The sequence below is a fragment of the Piliocolobus tephrosceles genome, chromosome 5, assembly GCF_002776525.5.
Source record: "Piliocolobus tephrosceles isolate RC106 chromosome 5, ASM277652v3, whole genome shotgun sequence".
In the NCBI taxonomy this organism is placed as follows: Eukaryota; Metazoa; Chordata; class Mammalia; order Primates; family Cercopithecidae; genus Piliocolobus; species Piliocolobus tephrosceles.
Window position 1 is genome coordinate 167,893,112 of NC_045438.1, and position 21,563 is coordinate 167,914,674.

The 21,563-nt window shown below is 42.2% G+C and overlaps 1 protein-coding gene across 5 annotated transcripts in view; it reads left to right on the forward strand.

The window, feature by feature from the left end:
- EXOC2 (exocyst complex component 2) overlaps positions 1-21,563 on the forward strand; it is a 194,979-nt gene that overhangs the window by 164,383 nt on the left and 9,033 nt on the right. For all 5 annotated transcript variants that reach the window (XM_026456816.2, XM_026456820.2, XM_026456817.2 and 2 more), the window contains 2 exons: positions 16,266-16,321; positions 18,444-18,566. In XM_026456816.2, coding sequence (XP_026312601.1) covers positions 16,266-16,321; positions 18,444-18,566 — 179 coding nt within the window. The remainder of the gene's footprint in view (positions 1-16,265; positions 16,322-18,443; positions 18,567-21,563) is intronic.

Here is a 21,563-nt window from a genome sequence, read left to right on the forward strand (position 1 = left end):
GCAACAGTCATGGTACCTGGTGCTTCTCATATTCCAGCAGCACCATCACCTCCATTCAGAAGTCTTTGCCAGCTGGACCCGCTCCTGCCAGGCAGGTGAGAAAGGCTGCCTCCCTACCCTCAACCAACCGTGGTCTCTCCATCAGTGAGGCATTGGGGAAGGTGTGCGTGTTCCTTCTGTCATATTCTATATCTGTACTAGGAACTCTGAGAATTTAGACTTCTTCTAAGGTGCTGTGGAAAGCGTTAGGGGTTTTTTCTCACTTAACCTGGTTTTGTTTATCTCATTGTAGAGGGACTCTTTCCAAAACTCATTTACACGCTTCACAACTGTGCGTCCTGTGGTAAACAGATAGTGACAGAACTTGCATAGATGCTACCGTCCTGGCATCCTCTTCCCCCATCCCAGCTATTATTTCCTCCTGGTCTTGGCTACATTTGGTGTGAATGTTAGCCCTGCATTTGTTGCTTTTCTTAAACAATTGGGGCGTTGGAAAACCTGCCTTTGTTTTGATCCCTTGGCTTCAGGCCTGCCCTGCAGAGCCAGGGAAGCCTCTGGTGTCTGCACACATGATGACCGAGCTCAGCCAGCTGTGCCCCGTGGCTCTGTTGGGCTGGGGCTAGGGGTCCAGTGATGGGACTAGACAAGCTAGCTCTGTGCGTGGGAACGTTGAAAGCTGACCGTGAGCGCCGCCGTTTGGATGGTCTTCATAGACGCGCAGCCTAGCAGCTGTCTTCCCTCCACTCCAGTGCCGCCCCAGAACCAGAGCCTTAGTTCACAGTTAGAAATGTGTATTCTCCTCGCATTAGGAACAAAGATGGCCTGCTGGAACAAAACCAGTTGATTAACTTTAATGTATTTGCACGCTGCAGTAAGGTGAGATTTAATGAAACACTTTCAGGGTTGTCTCAGTATTTGGATGGGTGGAGTGCACTGGACTAGTGGAGGGTTATAGACAGTTCCAAATTATTCCTTTGAACTGGAAAACTGTGAAAAATGTTGTGCTTTCCCAGTTGTTTATAACATGCATCACAGTAGACAGCTGAGGCTCAGATGATTTCCAAATGTTACAGTTGGACTTCCTAACAAACTAAGTCATCATATGCCGTGGTAGTTTAGTCACAGATTCTGTTTAGTTAACAGAATCTGAGGGATTAAATCACAATGGTGAACCTAAGGACAGGCAAGTTTCCTAAAGGAAACCCCCGGGAGCCACGTTGTGCTCCCTGCAGACACCCACCGGCTGTGTGTGTGTCTCCTTTGTTGTTGGAAATCGTATAGTTACAGTCATTCTGGCTCCTTGCTCCCTCCCAGGACCGCGATGTGCCCTGGCACCCTGGAGCCACACGGCTGCATTCAGCCCTGAACCTGCTGCCTGTGCTCAGGACGTCAGGGCATCGGTCCCGGGGTAAGCCTGCCTCCCGCTGTGGTGCCGACATTCTAAGGACTGTAAAGAGACCAACAGCGGCGGCAGGAAGACCAGGGGACAGACAGGGAGGACAGAAGACTGTGTGGACAGGACAGAAAGATGTTAAGACATGAATTTTTTTTCATCTATTTTCATTTACCTTCAATGCCCACGTTTCCTAACCTACCTTCCTGGTTTTATTTGCCTGTTTGTTTTTTCAGTGTCTGTTTTTCTTTGTTTCTGGGGTAGGGTGAGGTGGAGTGGGGGGTAAGTGAGTTGTAGTTCTTAATTGCCAACCTGGGGCAAGGGAAAAGTAATTCTTAGAGCTCAACTGAAAAATGTGCCTTCCAAGTGTTCTTGCTGTTATACCATAACAATGTTATAAATTTGTTTCTGGCATGATATTCTATAAAAGCCAAAATCTTTATAGTTTCATCAAAAGCAACATCATTCGAATGCCTTTATTATGGCTAGAACTGAAAGCAGTTTTAAGAACTGTTCGTTTGGAGTGAAGCCACCAGTACCTAACTTTTTCTTTTAAGCTGTTTACATGCACTGATCTGGTCACTGGCTTCCGGAACTTCATTGAGAACTCCTCTGCCCTCAGAGGGCCCTGCCTCCCTGGCTCCCTCCTCCCTTCCGACTCCACCCTCCTCCCCTCCTCCTAGGACATCACAGGCCTGACCCAGGGCACCTGCTGGTTCTCTGTCCTTTGAGCTCCTGCCCCACACATCTGCCTGTGGTGTGTGCTCCTCCCCTGGCCTCTGCGTCCCGTGGGCTTCTCTCACAGACGTCTGCCCCAGGTGCGACCCCCACTGGCCTCCCTGGAGCCCGGAGCAGCTGTGTCTTCACAGCCCTCACCCTGCAGCTCCTGAGAAAGCCTCACGTGCACACCAGGGGCTCCAAACCACGTGCTCAGGGCATGGGAAGGTGGGAGCAGCGCATGGATTTACTCATTTTAGTAGAAAATGAGCATCTGATAGAATTTGTTAAGAAAGTTAAACCACAGAGCAACTCTCTCTATGTTTCCTGTTTTCTACTCTGAGGTCAGAAATGCCATCTCTGTGACTTTCTCCCAAAACCAGGATAGAACCTTGAAGATAAAAGGTACTCGGTAAATACTGGGTAATCGTCTCCAATTTTCTTAACCACCTTCTCTTAGTAAGCAGCAAAAACAAACCCCAAAATACTTACAGGGCAGCGTAGTAGTAATAAATAGTTACTAGTTATTCTACACCTTCAAGGTGGAAAAATTTTGAGTGTTTATTGAAATCGACTTGAACATTTCCTAAGAGACCACAGTAAAAGGGTTCTTATCGGCCTGAAAGAGGCTGAGAAGACCTGTCACACCCTTCTTTTACAGTCGGAAACTGAAGTCCAGGTGAAACATTGTCTAAAGCCGTCAGAGAGCATTTGGTTGACAAAACTGGGACTTCTGCCTCTGCCTCCTGACACTTTTCAAAAATACATCATTTTTAAGCAAGCTCATCAATGTGCTTAAACTCTACATTGTATAAAGAGTCTAAAAATAGTACAATTAGCGTAAAAAGCTCAGTTTGTGGCTAGATTTTTAAGTGTGTGGAGCAAGAAACATCAACAAAGCAGTTTATGCCTATGGGAGCAAATTAAAGACAATGTTATTAAAATCTTTATATTGCAGAGGATATTTAATGGGGTCTTAGATTCTTTTTGGATCAATTTACTCCCATTTTCTCATAATATCACATAGTGATAATCAACATGTTTGAGTGACAACCAGAGTAAATTCATAAATATAATATATCTGAAAACCTATTTTTCTTTTTTTGAAATTGCTGTCCTTTCTGGTTGCAAATGGTATGACAGTCTATGATTACAGTAATAAGGACTTGGAGAATTATACATAGAATGCACATCACTTTTATCTAGTTTGTGTATTGAAGGAATTTAATAAGAGGTTTTATGAAATCACAAAAGCTGCCTTCATGGACTTTAAATGTGATGGATATGAAAGAAGTGAATATTCTTGTGCTCCACGGTTGGGTTGTATTAATGAAAAGAAAAATTGGTGTGTGTGCTTGGACTTTTCTTCCTTCTCATTTTCCTCCTTGGTTTGTGCTGTGGCTTCCTTTTTCATGTTCTGCTATAAGGAAAACAGGTTTGGCAGATCGTTTTGTTTCACTGGAGCTGTGCTGCTCGTGGACACCGGGCCGTGGGCAGCAGCATGGCACATAAACCGTGGGTCACCACGCCGTGCCCTTGGTTCGCCATGTCTGTGGACACTGGGTGGCCCGGCTCTTCCCCGCGGGGACTGGAGCACACTGAAGATAACACATGCAGTGACCCAGCTCCATTCCAGCCTGCACCCAGGAGAGTGAGTGTTCCTGCCACCAAAAGGCAGCAGCAGCTGTATTCACAACAGCTCTGCTGGAAATACCTGAAAATGGGAGCTGGACACACAAGAGTCGTGGAGCTGGCCTGTTTTGTGGGGTTTAAACATCCATTGTTGAAGATAAAATGCCAGATGACATTTTGCTTTGGTTCATATTGCAAACCTGATGGATTGATTCGGGTGTTTCATTTGGTCCATTTTCAAATGAAGATATTTTACAGTTTACTTACCGTTTTCACATACATTCTTGTATTTCATCTTCACACCAGCCGTGTTGGGGTTAGATACCGTTTTCCCCATGTGGCAAATTTTTAGAATTTGGAGAATCAGGAAAGGCAGTGTAACTGGCTCAAGTAAGAGAGCTAGGCCCAACTTTTCCTCTCCAATTCTAACTTTATCACTCTTACCCAGAAACATACGTACAGGGCATGGGTCAGAGCACAGGGCTAACAATACGGTGTCGTTTTGTGTATCTTAATGTCTGTAAATACAATAGACCCTTGTACAACAGATGGTTGGGGTGACAACCTCCCGTACAGTCTAAAATCTTGTTTAACTTTTGACACCCCCAAAATGTAACTAGGAGTAGCCTGCTGTTGCCCAGACAACTTACTAATAACGTAAACAGTCTGTTACATATTTTATGTATATACCGTATTCTGTGTTCTTAAGGTAAGCTAGAGAAAAGAAAATGCTACTAAGAAAATCATAAGAAAGGAAAATACATTTACTACTCATGAAGTGGAAGTGGATCATCATAAAGGTTTTCATCCTCGTCACCTTCACCTTGAGTAGAATGAGGAGGAAGAGGAGGGTCGGGGTTGGTTTTGCTGTGTCAGGGGCAGCAGAGGCATGAGAAAACCCACATATGGGTGGGCCCACGCAGTTCAAACCCGTGTTGTTCATGGACCAACTGGAAATGAGTTTGCAAAGTACTGTGGGCCTTCCTTGGTCCCAGGTGCTATGAACAGAGCTGAGAAGGGGCTCAAGGACCATGATCTGGTGGCCCTCCCCTGCTGACAAACGGACAGTGGCTTCACCCTGAGGAGGAAGACTGTGTGTACGTGCACCTTGCCCTTCTGACAAACACTGACCCGTGAGGGAGAGTTTCCAAGTATGGCAAAACGGTTAATGAACGATAAAGATCCCAGGAAGAGAAGAGTAAAGGGGTTACACTCATTTTTGGATAAAGGATCTGCACAGCAGTGTACCAGGCACTAAGCAGCCAGTTTGGTGGAGTGAAGCAAGTAAGCATTGATGCTGAAGATGGAAGAACAGATGAGTAATTGCTAATAAAAATCTCAAGAGAAATAATAAGCAACATGGAATTCAGTATTTGAATGAGATTTTCTTAGGAAAAAAAACAAATCTGTGAAATGAGGCACTGTTCCTGCCCTTGCTGCCCTGAGCCTGTGTGCCTCGTTGGTGGCGTCCTTGGAGTGCACTGTAAGCTGGCATTACAGCTTCAGAAACACAGGCCCCTGCACCCCTGCAAGTGGGCGGCTTGCCCAGCTGGGGCTGGGTTCAGTGCTGACGCCCCCGTCCGGCCCTCCCTTGGCCTCACACTTCAATGTCATCAGTCCCAACAGGGTGCAAAGCCAGTGTTTTGTTGTTTTAGTCACCTAAACAGATTTGTGGCATGTTCAAAAATTAGTCTTCGAAAAGATACGCATTTCTGCCTAGATTTCTTACTCTGTAAATGGGACTTTAAAATCCCAGTTAGCAATTGGCTTTTTAGCAATTGGGTTTTCGTAGTTTTTTTGTTTTGTTTTGTTTTGTTTTGTTTTGTTTTTTTGCCTTCCATTTTATTGTTACTCAAAATTGTTTTGAATTTCAAGGTGTTTTCTTTTTGGAAGGTTTTATGGCTATTTCTTCAACTGCATATGGAACCCCATATTGAGAATAGGGACTGTACCCTGTAACTTCTCTCCTGTGCTCCACAGTAATGACTGCAGTCAAAGGCAGGCCGTAGCCACTCGGCAGCAGTCACGGTGCTGCCCGGCATTTTGCACCATCTCGCGTGCCAGGCCATGGCAGGAGCCCTTCCCAGTGTTCACTCATCTGGTCACGGGGACCGCACTGCAAAACGAGGGGCCAGGAGCCCAGCCTGCTTCCAGGCCTGCCTCTCTCATGGCGTTCCTTGGTTTTGATCTCAGCTCATTAAAATCTTTAAAAACAAAGAACAAAACACCTTCTTGAAACTGTGAAAATCGAACAGTTAACCCAAGCCAGTTGATGAAGTAGATGTCCAAAAGTAACACCTCACAGTATGAAACAAGCACATTCATCTGCATATGTAGAATGAATCCCATTTTCTTGTCACTTTCACTTTTCTAACTGAAGTTTCCTTGTAATGAAAAAAAAATTTCTGACAAAAAACTAAATTGAAACAAATGGTTTAATTTGTCAGTTTATATTAAGTTAATTAACTTTCTACCTTTATGTCTAAAATTCAGTGTATCAAGTTTGTGAAACGTGTTCTACGCTAAATGTATAATGAGTTCTGTAACATCTTATATTAGGATAATTCATGGTCTGTTTTCCGCATCAGACTTTAAATTTTGAAATGAGAGGGGAGAGTTTTTTCCACTTGCTTATATTTGAGTCTTGAAAGCTGTTTTGTCTATGAAGTTTATGCATCTAAAGTCTTATGAATATAAAGTCTTCCTTACAGATGGGAAAAAAATAAGCCATGTAACCATTTCACTGTTATTTTCACTGTTGGCAACGTTTTCTCTTTTCTCAAGGAAGGAGTTTTCCTCTTTAGATTGATCATATTGATCAGTAGGAGATCCTACTGATGAAAGCAATGAAAAAAAAAAAAAAAAAATCCTGGGATAGAAAATAGAAAGCAGAAGGGGGTGAGGGTGCCATTCATGTGCTTCATAGGAAGGGTGTCCTTTCCTCACATCGTCCTTGACAAAATCCACTGTAGGGCAAAAGACATTCATCAGTTTGGGAATGAGGGCACTAAAACCTGAAGAAGACCTGGAACTGAAAACTCTTTCTTTATTCCAAGAGCTGATTTTGCTGCAGAATGGTTAGGACTTTCTCTGTGTTCTACTAATAGTGATACAGTTTCTGGTTATCTTTTTTTTTTTTAATTAGGCAGTAATTTCAATAATGTGTGTTCAGAGTATAATTGAATAGATAATTTACTTGAAAAAAATACACCAAAGTTTTTTCATGTAGTGTTTCAGTTTGACAATAAAAAAAAGTACATTGTGGGATATTTATAGTATTTTTGAATCTATTTTTACCCGTAGACTGGGAGTGATAACTGATTTGGGGCATAGGGGTTAAAAACAGGAAATGTGGTTTATACAGTAGGTAGTGTCTCCAGAGTTTCCAGGGTTGATTTCTTGTAGTATTGTCTGAAGAGTGTTATGCATCAAAACAACATTAGGCTGAGTACCTTGAAATCCGCCTGTGTTTAAAGGAGCCGTCTTTCCAATTATGACAGGAAGTGCTTCATGGAAAAGTTTGCATTCTTGGTATAGGTTAAGATGGCATAGCAGTTGTTTTCTGTAATTACAACACGTTCTTCCTCTCCAACACTTTTCAGACACTATACAGTCAGAGTAAATCTTGTATAACTTTTAGTAAGTTTCCTTCAATTTTTGTATTAAAATTTTGTTTTCATGAAAAGTTTTGTCAAATAGCTGTTTAAGAATGTTTTAAAATAGACTGTCATAGCTGAGGAGAAGCGTATATTAGGAATACTATTAATTACAGTAATTAGAGAATCCAAGTTAAGAGAATAAAAAGGCATGAGGAAATAAATTGGAGTATAATTTTGTGTGGCCTTTTGTATGATAAGTTGGCAGAATCCATGAAAACTGAATAGCTTGAATACCTTTGCACTCAGCAGTTCCACTTCTGGGAAGATATCTTACATAAACTGTTGTATTAGAATCCAAGAATCTGTGTTCATTGCAGCATTATTTATGGGGGTAAATTAAAAGGTAACATAAGTGCCCCATAGTAGGCGGATGGTCAGATAGATTATGATACATCCATGCAGGAATACTAAGCAGCCATCAAAAATTATCAGGTAGATACAAACAGCCTGTTTGCTCTTCAGTGCATACTGTTGAAGTCAAAGACCTTAACAGACAACTTACCAAAGTAAATATGCAGATGGAAAATAAGCGTATGAAAAGATGTTCAACATTGTGTGTCATTAGGGAATTGCAAATTAAAACAACAGAAGATACCACTGCACACCTATTAGAATGGCCAAAATCCAGAACACTGAGAACACCAAATGCTGGTGAGGATGGGGAGCACCAGGATCTCTCCTTCCTCTCCAGCACTTGGAGATGGGACTGGCACTGCCACCATCACTGCTAGTGGGACTGCAGAATTACCCAGCCACTTTGGAAGACAGTTTGGCAGCCTCTTATGAAGCTAAACAAACTCTTGACCATATAATCCATGAACGACACTACGTGGCATTTAGCCAGGAGAGTGGAACAGTTACGTCCACACAAAAACCTGCACACCAATGCTTGTAGCAATCTTATTCATAATTGCCAAAACTTGGAAGCAACCAAGTAATCCTTCAGGAGGTGAGTAAATGTGTTATGGTCCCTCCGGAAAATGAATATTACTCAGCACGAAGATGAAATGAGCAAGACATGGAAGGAACCTTAAATGCATGTTACCAAGTGAAATAAGATATACTGAAAAGGCTGCGTATTGTGTGATTCCAACTGTCTGACATTCTGGAAGAGGGGAAACTACAGAGAGAGTAAAAAGATCAGCAGTTGTCAGGGGTTACTGGGGAAGGAGGGAGCATGGAGGAATTTTAGGGCAGTGACACTGCTACGCGTGTGTTCCCGTGATGGTTGGTACCTGTCATTATAGATCTGTCCAGACCGATAGCATGTACACCACCAAGAGTGACCCTAATGTAAACCGTGGAATTTGGGTAGTAATGGCGCGTGTCCGTGTAGGTCTGTCGACTGTAGCAAGTGCCCCACTCTGGTGGGATGTCGACAGCTGGGGAGGCCGTGGATCTGTGCTGGCGGGCGGGTGGCGTCTGTGAGATCTCTGCCTCTTCTGCTCAGTTCTGCTCTGAAACTAAAACTGCTCTAAAAAGTACAGTCAGTTAAAAAATTGTTACAGATTACAGAATGAAATTTAGCAAGATTCAAGAAAAGAATGTGTAACATCTCGTGTTTTAGGAAAAAAATTATATTCATAGGAAAAGATCTGGACGAACATACACTAACCTGTCAATAGTGGTTATTCCTAAGAAGGATGAAAGAGGAGTTTATTGGGCCTTTATTCTTATATAATAATAATAAACTGTGTTCTTTACAGTGAGCATTTAACTACTTAATTTTCCAAATAAAAAATTACGGGTAAAGACTTGGTGAATCCAAAGTGTTCAGTATTTTATTCTTTAATGTGGACCTTCTCGATTGAGGTTTCTCCACATTATTAAGAAGAAGAAGAATCCCGTCTGCCTGTAGAACACTTTTTATTTTACAAAGCATTTTCCCATAAAGAAAATCAGAAGCTCAGATTAACTGAGTTTCCAGCTAAGATTTAAATCCAGGTCATCCCAGTACACAGCTGAACATTATGTCGCATCAGTTACTGCTGGGCGTTATTCCCAGGAGATGAGCACGACAGGAACGCTGGCATCCACATGCAGAGGGGATCATTTTTTCATGAACGACACTGAGGATTCTCATCAAGCAAAAGCCCTGTCTCTGTCATATAAGCTTTATTGTTTGCCTGAACAGTTGTATTTCATGCATTTGCTTTCTTGCACTGTTTAAAGTCAGTGTAAGGTTCTTGTCTCCCATGTGCAAAATGGTCATTTGTCGTATTAAACTTGGGTGTGTCCCTACTAGAGTGCAAGCCCTGTGAGCAGAGGAGCTGTGTGTGTGTGTGTGTGTGTGTGTGTGTGTGTGGTCACTGCTATATCCCCAGCCTCTGGAATAGTGTCCTGCATGTGATGATAATGGACCCTCAATAAATGTTTTTCATGGTGTGCCAGTTTGCCTGTTCCAAAATCGGTGACCTTCCTATATGATTGAAAGAGGAAGCTGACAAATACACCAAGAAAGAAGGCTGCTCTGCTCTTCTGATGCGTGAAAACAAGATCTTCGTTGTTGGAGAACAAGCTGGGTTACACCGGCTGGCTTACAGGAAACAGCCTACAAGTTCTTGCTCAGTGGAGATGAGCCTTGTTTTCTCCATGGGGAATTTCCACACTGGGCTACTAGATTAATTGCTAAGTGGTAGTCTAGGTTGACACTGTGTGGGTGGGGACACTTCTTGTCAAATATCATGACACATTCTAATTTCATATTCAGACAGTGGAGGAGATACATGTTGTAAATGCTTAGAAGCTGTTTCTCATTCCCTCACTTAAATAACATGGAAAGTTGTGGGGGTTTATTGAAGGGGAACCTTTTTAAAAACAATACTTATTACTGCACCATAATAATGTAGCCTTTAATTCCAAGGAGCAAGTCAGTTTGCCTTATTTTTCTTGGCACACTGTCCACATCGATGGTCCCTTCCCTAATATTGTGTGCACCATAAATGTGGCATTTTATGGCCCACTGTTGTTGGAGCACAAACTAAAACTCAGGTTTCCTTGCACACTTATGTGTTCACTCTGTCCTCATATATCTGGGCATCTTCCTAATATCCAGCATGTGGGCAGCATTCAGCAAATACCTAATGACATTATTTCAGTATATTGCTAGAAAAATAAAGCATATTTTGGAAAGCCAAGAGATTAAGCCTCAGCAATATTCTATACTACTGTACTTACTTTATTCAAATTATATTTTTCAAATGTACCCTGATACTCAAAAGGACTGTCTTTGTTTTCCAAAATCCTATGAGAAGCGAGAGATTGTATGCTTTTCCAAGGAATACCTTCTTTCCATGTGTGCTGAGGCACTTGCTTTTAGTAGATGACTCAGATCTCTTCTGACTTGAGCATTATAGAATTCTACATATATTGAGGTTTTTCTCTGATGTATTTGTTCTCTGATTCATTCACTTATCAACTGCATAAGTCTGCAGAACTTAGTAGTGAGCAAGACAGACATGGCCTTTGCCTTCCTTTGTTTGTCATTCATGGATACTTTTGAACACCTTGTGCCATCTGTGTGCCAACCACTGTGATGGGAGCTGAGGCTGCGATGAGGAGAACGGCAGATGATCCCTGTGCTGTGGAGTGCACCGTCCAATAGGGGAGACAGATGTTAACTGAGTGATCGCACAGATGGCTGCAGAGCTGCCCCAGTGGGACCGGGGACACAGTGCCCGCGAGGACAGCAGTGGGTCCAGGCAGCACCTGGGGGTGCAGAGTGCAGTGGGGCCGGGCCATCCTAACACCTCCCATTTGTTGACTGCCCGCTGTCTGGGAGATGCCTCCCTAGCCTCTTAAAAACTTGATTCCACTTAATAAATGTTGTCTCTGTTTTATAAAGGAGAAAGCTACAAGTCAGAGCAGTTCAGGAACTTGCCCCCAGGTGACTCCTCAGTAAGTCACATGAGTGTCTGAGGCCCAGTCTAATTCTGTGTCCCCTGGTCCTCTTCAATCAGGCCATGCCTCAGATGTCAGCACAGAAGCAAAGTCTTCCCCAGCCATCGCTGGCATTTGACACTGAGCCATCCTCAACACCAGGCAAAGTGCGGCAAAAGAGTTGAACTGAAATTCTAACTTCCAAGGACACTGTGAAACCAGCAAAATGAGGAGTCCTGTCAAGGACAGATGTTTCCAGTTCCAGCACATCACAGTCATGTTTCATGTTGTGTTCATGTTTTTTTGTTTTGTTTTGTTTTGTTTTTGCCGTTGTTGTGTTCCTATATGCAAACTCCACTGTTAGCCATTCCTTGTACCACTCAAAAGATTAATGTACAGCTAGGGTCTGCAGCAGCTACATGGCAGTCATGGCGGGACCGTTGTCCAAACTTACATACCGGGTGTTTCCGAAAGAGAAACCAGCATGCTTTTTCTAGTCATCATCCTTTTTAGTCAACTGTTATGTCTTTAATTTTAAAGTAACACCTGAAATATGTATACTGCTTTAGAATTGACAAGATGCTCCTCCCCACTGAACTGTAGGCTCTCTCAGGGTGGGGGTCCTCTCTGTTTTGCTCACTTTCTTCTGTCACCACCTGTTGATGCCCAGCACACGATAGATACACAGCACGTGTTGGAAGAATGGGGGAATTGCACACGCGTGACATTTTCGTAACAGCTTCGTTAGCAAAACGGGTCTCATGATCGGTCCGTTTTACGGAGCAGGCAGTTGTCTGAAAGGTACACTCAGTTGTGGAAGGTCATACGATTGGTGTATAGGTTAGCCGAAAATTCCATCTCAGGTGTTCTTTCTGTCACCTCAATAAACTTAAAAGGAATTATCCACCATTAATAATAGTGACACTAGAATAAAATTCAATGGGAAGAGAACATAAACCACCAAAATTAATTGCAGTGTGGTCCCTCTGTCCCCGTCACTGGCCCTTTGAAAAAAGTTCTGTCACCAAAAATCAGATTCTGGTCCTGCCACCAGGAGCCACAACTGAGGTCCTTTGAAACTCATCCCACACGTTGCTCTGCCACCACTGGGAGGCCTCAGCCGCTTCCATAACAGATGCACACACAGCCCCTCTCTGACAGCCTCTGCCTTACCTTCTCCATCTGACCTCCCGTTTAAGGAAGAGACTGCGAGGCCACAGGCAAGCCCCACGTCGCCTTCCCGGCCCCTGCCTGGTCTGGCTCTCCTCTGAACGTTTGGATTCCACGCCTTTGCCCTGGCGTCCCTCCCCTCCCTCTGTCCAGTCAGAAAAGCACATGGCTGCTGCTTGCCAATGGTGTTGGCCATCAGAGCCGCTTGGAGCCAACGAGCCAGGCCACCCCAGCGCCTGTCCCGGCACTAGCTTCTTTGGACACAGGTGTTTGAAAGAGCTGACATCCTCCCACAGACAGACTTGGGATAACATTTTAAAACAGAAAACAAGCAATTGGAAGTGAGTGCTTTATGGGGGTAAAAGTCTTACTTGGACCCAAGAGCCCATGAGACAGGCTGGGGAGGAAGGCGAGGGTGCGGGCCTGCTGCTTGGCTGGTCTCTCCCTAGGCCAACACCCAGCTGTGGCCAGAGTGTAGAGAGAAAGGAAGCGAAATTCTGAACGAGGAAGACCACAGAGATCTCACCGGTTTCCCAGACACGGACGCTGTCTGGTCTCTAGACCCTTTGCCCTTTCTCCGTTCCTGTCCGGTACTCTACTCTTTAACCATTTACGGACTTCACAAAATAAAAGTAGCAACCAAACATTTAACACGTTATTTTAAATTGGAGTATAAATTTTTTTATGTTTGGTTTTTGTGGGTTCATAGTAGGTGTATACACTTGGGGGTTACAAGAGATATTTTGATACAGCCTTGCAAGTGCGTAATAATCACATCAGGGTAAATGGGGCAAAGATTTTTTTACAACTTAAAATTCTTTCATATGACCATCCTGCATATATCGGCAGGTCAAACTTGTAACAACTAAGCGCTTTGGGGTCTTACATATATTGGAGATAGGTACGTGTTCTACTTGGAGCACCTCTGCCGTGTGCCTGGTGGCATCCTCCATGTAGTAGGATCTCAATCAATTTATGTTAGTTGAATGAATGAGAACTTGTAGCCTTTCCCTTAGAATTAACAATTTTAGCCCAATCGGTAATAAAAAAAGTACTTGCTCCTGTGTTTAATTCAGTGATTAGCTTTTTGGAGAGAGACAATCGATGATTTATTTTTATATTAAAGTTTTTGTTACCAAGTTATAATACCAGCACAGGCACTGCCTTGGGAGGTTCTGATAGCAGCGCATGGAGCTCCGCCTCATGCCCGCCCTTTCCGACGCATCCAGTCGCGTGCTGTCTCTCTGAACCTCGCTGGCCTGATGTGTGGCTTGACTAGTGGCACCATTTCCTGTCCACCCCAGGACCATGCTTTTTTCCCTTCTCTTTTTCCAACATTACCCGTTATTTGTATGAAGCAGTCATGTGGTTTTTTGTGTGTGAGGGGAAAGAAGGCAAATTATTTCCTTAATTTTTTTCATTCAGAAAGATAAAATCTCCTAGAAATACAAAAGTTCTTTCTTGTCGTAGGTTAAGTCTTTGAGCTCCTTATATTATCCATGTGAAACCTGTGGTCAACCCAAGATAGGAAACTTGCTTTTTTCTTTTTTTTTTTCAAATGTTCTGTACACAAAAATATGGTTCTTTTGGTTCAAAGTGTCCTGTGCCTTTATTCTTCCCATTCATAGCTTTGTCTTCAACATTGCCATGAGTAATTCACACTCACCTCTTTTACAGGGTGTCTTATTGGCAGTGCTCAGGCTGGTGGGGCCTTGCCAGGAAGTGTCGATGCTGTCGGGTCCAGGTGGGAGCTGAGTTCGCAGCAGGCTGTCACTGAGCATGTGACACTGCCTGGCTTCACTCTAATTTTCTGCTTTTTAGTCAGCACTCTGGCCCCGCTCTTTTCTTTTACACTGAGGAATTTCAGAAGTTAAAACACTGCCCTCGCGTTTCCAGTCATCCTTGCACTGCAGCCCATCGTTAGAGCCCAGATCCCGACACTTGTTCTTGCAGGAGTGTTGGCAGTACCCCGGCTCTCACTGAGGGCAGAGGCTGTGAGTTTTTTTCTGTTCCTTAGAGCATGGAAAATAGAAGCCTACTATTGTGCTTCGATTTTCAGTAAGTACGCATGTTACCTGTGTGTCTACATGAGCTGGTCCTCCATGGCGAGTGGCTTAGAGACTCCAGACCTGAGCACGTTGATCTCAGCCCCGGGTGGGGCTGCCCAGGGGGTTTGAGCAGCACAGGCCAGGCCCTGGTGCCCCGACAGCAGGACAGCAGCGGGAGCAGTCTGGGCACACCTGGGGGTGTGGCTCTCCTCCTGCGGGAAGAAAGCTTCCTGGTCTCCAGCACGAGTTCATTTATTTCACTTTCACTTACATCAGGCTCCTTCTGTTCTCTCCTACCTCCCAGGTAAGACTTCTTACCTTGCAGTTATCCTTTTTCTCAGGAAGAATCCGTTAATTTCTGGATTATATTGAATTACTCTCCACTCAGCTGTCTCAGCAAAATAGACTTAATAACACCTGAACCTTCATATACGTGTGTGTGTGTGTATATATGTATAAATATGTGTATACGAAATTGGCTTCTCAGAAGAAAAACAGCGTGCTTATTTGTATACCACAGTATGTGACAGAATCAAAACCTGATTCTATATTTAGAATAAGCAAATGCCTGTTCAGAAGGTTGATTGTAGTTCTTGATCTCTATCTCAACTTTCCCAACTAACCAGTAGCGTGGATGAGACTCTGGGAGAATATTTTCCTGAGTGTTGTCACTGTGAACATCCATGCTTTTCCAGTGCAGAATGTTCCCTGTTCTACAGAGAAGATGTTCTCAGTGTGTACAGCTCTAGAAGGCATTCTGGAATCTCCCACTTCAAGGGAAAGAAATTGTTTTGGAAACACAATAAAACAGTATTTTGTTTTTATGGGGGTTTTTTCCTGCAAAATGATGATAATGAAATCTCTTGGTGAACCCCAAGAATGCCAGGACCCAGGGCATCCCCTTTAATCCTCACTGCAGCCCCAAGGGTGGGACAATTATGATCTCATGTGATAGATGAGAAAACTGAGGCTCACAGCCTTCCTGCCGAAAGTCACAGCTAGCAGGTGTCGAAACTGGGGTTTGGTCCCAGTAGTCAGACCTCAGAACCCGCATTCTTAAATTTTGTGTGTGCCTGCTTTTGAGCAAACTGAGGCTCATTCAACCTCTACCTAAAATCTGATATTTTATTTTGTCCAGCCTTTAACTTGCTTTACAGAATCAAATTCAGTGTGGTTTTATAAGCAGTTTTTCCTAAAAGTGATTCTTTAAGATGAAAATGGTCCTTCTGCTCAATAACTTGACTTTTACCTTTGGCAGTAAGATGCTATCATTGATATTTACTGTGCATTTTATAAGCATTGTTAACAGCCTCTGTATTTTGTTACTGCTTGTACTGTGTGTGTGTATGTTTTATAGTGTGTACACACACACATATGTTTTACCATACATGTTTGACAGTGTGTGTATATATATGTTTTACAGTATATATAGATACATATCTATATATATTCTGTGTGTGAAGAAATTGAAGAACATTCTTAAATTTTCATTTTGAGGCTGACTGAGTGCCGGTTATAGAGAGCATCAACAGTGACAGAAATGAAAAACAATGCAAGAAAACTTCTCATTTCTTTTTTTTTTTTTTTTTTTTGGCCTGTATGGAAATACTCCTTTCACCATTTGATTCTCGAAAGGAAATAGATAGTGGTGGCATTACTTTCTGTTTCTCCTCAGAAAACTCGAAGGCATGGGGTACAGCCTGCCAGCAAGGGAAGGGAACTTGTTTTATTATTAATGCCTCTTTCTCTCCTTTCTTTCAATTTCAGGTGTCAGAAACTATTTAAAAGAAGCACTGGTGAATATAATTGCCGTGCATGCAGAGGTAAGGTATCATTAGATGTTCCCAAGAGATATGGATAACCAAAAAAAAAAAAAAAAAGATGCAAATTTGATAAAATATATGGTGGTCTTTTTTTTCCCTCAGAATGTATCTTGGGTATAGATAAGGTGCAGCTCAGCTCTTACTCGCACTGTCTGTCTCTCTCTCTCTTTCTCTATGTGTGTGTGTGTGTGTGTGTGTGTGAGTCTTTTTCTGAAGTATGTTTTCTTTAATAATTACAGCTAAATTCATTAATTTTTGAAAGGTGAGGATAGATTGCAAGGATGTTTATCCTTCAAAGAATAGTAAATCCCTTATCTTGGAAAATGCATTCACTTCTTTTTAGCCAGTGTACAAATAAGCACTGGTGTCTGATTCCTGTAGCAGTGGCTGGGAGTCCAGAAAGGCAGACACTGCTTAGAAAGAGGCTCGGGGCAGGCCGACACCGGAACAGATGCGTGATTTCCTGTCTGTGGTTGGCTTAGGGTCATGCAGACAGTACTGCTGCTTCTGGGCCATGTGAAAACTTGCACTCACTTGACACGCTTTCATCGTAAGCTTTGTGTTAGCATCCTCGATGAACGTCCTGGCCAGGAGGGCTCTTCTGAGGACAATTGAAAGAGGAGACCAGAGCTACCACCATGATCTGTGACTCCCTGTTTTCATTCAGTAATTTCTGGATTTGTTACTCACTGCTTTGCCAACACTTTGAGAAAGGCTGTGGCTCACAGACTAATGGGGGGCAGATAAAGTGGGGCAGATCAAAGAGGCTACCGTTCAATCGTTTCCATGTTGCCTGGGCACCTCTGAGGCGACAGGCATCCGAAAAGGGTGTTTTTAGATGTGTGCTGCCTGCTGCATCCAAAAGGATCTGAGGCCATCAAGGTAAACTGAAAAAAAAACGTGGTTAATTAAGAGTGAAACCCAAATATGACCAGAGAAAACAAAGATAACACTACCTGGTTCTAAATTTGTCTTAGAAGTTTGAAGCACCAAGAGCAGAAAGAAAACTGTAGAATGTTACAGGTTTGAGTTCTTAGTGAAAGGGAAACATACAAATTCATCTCTTACAATAGAATTTTTATGTGATTTAACTCAGGCAGGAATTTACCACATAGATCTTTTTATAATGAGCAATATTTTTCATTGTGATCTTATAAGAAACATAAAAAGTCTGTTTTTGTTATGTTAGCATCCTATAAAATTTGAGCCCAAAGTGCAAATGTAGGTGCAGTAGTTGCAAGCATTTCTCTGGTGGGTGGGCAGAACTGTGAGATCTGTGGAAATTGCTGTGATGGTGTTGATTCCTAGTGAGGCAGCTTTTATTAATGTCCATTATCAACTGCCATGGGATTATAATGACTGAAAGTAGAATTTCATTCATAATATTTACTATTTGCTACATAATCTTAAGTTGCCAAAAATTTACTTGGACACTCAAGTTATGTGTGGGTTAATCCAAGTATTTAATGCTGGTGGCTCAATCTGAAAAAAGGAAAAACTTAAAAAGAAAATGTGATTTACTTTCATTTATAAATCATGAGAGTCAGATTTCAGTAAATCTCCAAAGACAATAACTCTCAGTTTGAAAGTATCAAACTTTAAGGTTTGAAAATAATGTAAGTCAAATAAAAGGACATACATATTTAGCACAGTATATGTAAAATTTTGGCGGGGGCCTGTTGTCCAATACAGAACAGGGCACCCCATATGAAATGGTGTTTGTCAGAGTTTAAGGAGAGTCTGACACAGTATTTGTTTAAATTGTGGTAAAATATTGACCCAGTATGTTTTTATTTCTCTAATTTCTTCTTTAGAGATGTTTCTTTCTGGTGAAAGGGGCAAGAGGAAAAAGAAATGTTCAAAACAGTTTTTATTTTGTCAACATCAGTAATGCCTTTCAAAATTACATTTGCCAATATTGTATTTTTAAGAGAATTTTTGTTGTTAATCGGTCAATAGAATTTAAATATAAGTCTGTATCTTCCTTTCATTTATAATTTTGGTCTTTTAAAAATGACTTAGAAGTCCTATTGATTTCCTTTTGTTTTGAAAGTTACTTTGTTTTTAACAAATTCAAGTCAAAAAACCCCACAAAGCACCATGTCTTCCTATTTCAAACCAGGTGTTCACTGTTTCTAAAGAGCTGGTCCCTCGGGTGCTCTCCAAGGTGGTGGAAGCAGTTTCTGAAGAGCTCGGCCGACTGATGCAGTGTGTCTCCTCCTTCAGCAGAAACGGAGCTTTACAGGTAACAGAATCGTTCAGTTTCATATTGAACTTCTGCTGTTATTTATACCATATAAAATGTCTTTAGTCATCAGTCTTATGACATAAGACAGGCTTCTAATGGATCTATGATTGAAGAAGTTCATATCCTTTCTTGCATAAGCCATACTCATGAAGCATTGTCTGCAAGTTTCAGAGTTTCTGTTTCTTTACAGTAGAGCAAGACCTTAAAGACTTCTGTCAAAGTATCTGAATGCAGAATCCTTCAAAAGTCTTGTGATTTTTATTTTTATTTTCCAACTATCTTCATGGCATTCAGTTCCGCAGGAAATTTTTAACAACTTGCTTTTAATAAGTCTTTTGAAAGCATTCAGTGCAGTTTGCATAGAAACAACAAATAACTGTCTCTTGTGTTTAAATTACATAATGATAAATGCCATAAACACCAGTTGACTTTGGCATGTACGTAACCAGCTGGTAGCTGCTGAGGCGTGCGTGCAGATGGAAGCGTGCGCTTCTGGCCACGTGGTAGTGAGTTTCAAAAAGCAGTGTCGTTCCTCTTCCAGTCATGGCTGAGGAAGCTCCTATCAGGCCAGCCCTCCACAGATAACAACTGTAAACTTGAATATCAAAAAATAAAAATGTTTTTCATTTTGAAAACATCCCTGAAGATACCAGAGAACGACCATTGGTGGGCAGATTCTAGAGGAAATGGCACCTGGGTGAATTTCTTACTTCTTATGGATTTTAACCTAAAGGCAGGTCCAGGAGTGCCTAAAACTCCAATACAAAACGTGCTTTCTGGCTTGAAAAACAGGCTTTGGAGCAGCCACAACTACAGGTAGGTGAGGGGCATCCCAGAGAGGGGTCTCACCATGTGCGTGGTCAGACTGCCCTCCAGCCAGCCCAGCTGAGGCTAGAAGAACTGAAGGAAGAATTGGACCGCTGCCCAAGAGCCAAGAGTTCTTAGCTGGAGTCCAAATAAGTTAATTGCTTGCTAAAACAAACAAACAAAAAATCAGCAGTCCTTAGAGATATATTATAGAATCCAGAGTCTCCACAGCGTAATATTGAGTGTCCAGGATCCACATTTGATTGAGTTAAAAATGTAATTGAAATGCACAAATAAGCAGGAAAACATGACTCATTCCTAATACAAAACATGATCACCTGAAGCCAACCTTAAGCTGACCAGGTATTGGAATTAGCAGGCAAGGATTTTCACACCGCTGCATCAGATGATGCAAAGGAAGCTGTGCTCCTCTTGAATCAGTAGGTGGAAAATCTCGGCAGAGAAAAACCCTAAAACAGGAACTAAATGGAATTTCTGGAATGGAAAAACACAGTAGATAAATTTTTTAAAATCTACTAGATGATAATAATAGAATAATAGAATTTTTAAACAGTTAACTTGTAAACCAATAGAAATTATCCAGTGTGGACAACAGAAATAAGGATAATTGGGGAAAAAAATAAGCAGAGCTCCAGGGATCCATGGGACAATTCAAAATATCCAGCAGGCATTTAATTAGGTTGTCAAAAGCATAAGAATGACCAGTCAGCCACATGGAAGGATGAACAACATCGTTAGCTAGCAGGGAGATGGAAACACTACAATACAATGCCATTACGCGTCCGTCAGGATAGAAATGAAAGACTGACTATACCAAGTGTTGGCGAGAATGTGGTGGACTGGAGCTCTCACGTCGTTGAGAATGTGATCTAGTGCAGCTACTTTGGGGAAAGCTCTTGCATTTTCTTTTCAAGCTAAGCGTACACATACGCACCCTGTGACCCAGCTATTCCGATCCCAGTTACTCAAGCAAGTGAACTGAAAACATTTTCAGTTTCATATGTGTTGTATAAATAGATTACAAAACATATTTATAAGAATGTTCACCATGGGTTCAAGACACGAAACATATTTATAAGAATGTTCACCATGGGTTTGAGACGAGCCTGGGCAACATAGTAAGACCTTGTCTCTACAAAAAAAAAAAAAAAAAAAAAAAAAAGTTTTAATTATCCAGGTGTGATGCTGTGTGCCTGTGGTCCCAGCTGCTTGGGAGGCTAAGGTGGGAGGCTTGCTTGAGCCTAGGAAGTCGAGGCTGTAGTGAACTGTGATCGTGCTGCTGCACTCCAGACTGGGCGACGGAGTGACACCCTTTCTCAAAAAAATAAAATAAGAGTGTTCGTAGTCATTTTATCATAATCAAAAACGAAAACAACCCAGGCATCCATCAGTACAGTAAATAAACTGTAATATATTCATAGAATCAAATACTATTCCACATTAAAGAGAACAAATTACTGATACAATGCAGTGAATCCCAGAAGCATTACGCCAAATGAAGGGATCCTTACACAGACACATGCGTATACTGTATAGTTTTCATTTACATGAAGTTCTAGAACAGAGAAAACTAACTGTGATGAAGAACTCAGAACAGTGGCTTCCTCTGGGTGGTGGGGGTTCCTAGGGTGGGGCCTTAGGGATCGTCACAGGGTGCTGGTTCTGTATTGTGATCTGGGTTTCCATCACACAGGTGTATACGTCGGTCAAAACTCATCAGATGACACACTTTGAGATTTGTCCATTGTGTGTAGTATGTACATTCTAACTATAAAAAAACAAAAAAAAAACTGGTGCAGAGAGTCCACTGCAGTTAATGGTATGCGCCCTGAAGTGGATCAGAGCTGTAGGACTGAGTGACGGATGGAAGCCGTGTGGTCTTGTGAGGCTGTGTTATTGGGAGAGCCTGTGAGTAAACAGGCGTTCGCTGTAAAGTTCTTTCCAAGTCTCCATATGTTTGAAATTTGTTCAAAATAAAATACATATTTGGGAAAAAGAAGAGCAGAGAGCACTTGTTAATTTGGTTAGGGGAAAATCTGTTACAGAAGCTTCTGCTGTATTTCCATTTGCCACCAGTTTTCTCTGAAAATGGATTGATCAGATCTTTGATGTGATAGTTTAAGTTGAAAGGTCGTGGTTATTATAACAGTTCCATCACAGGGCATC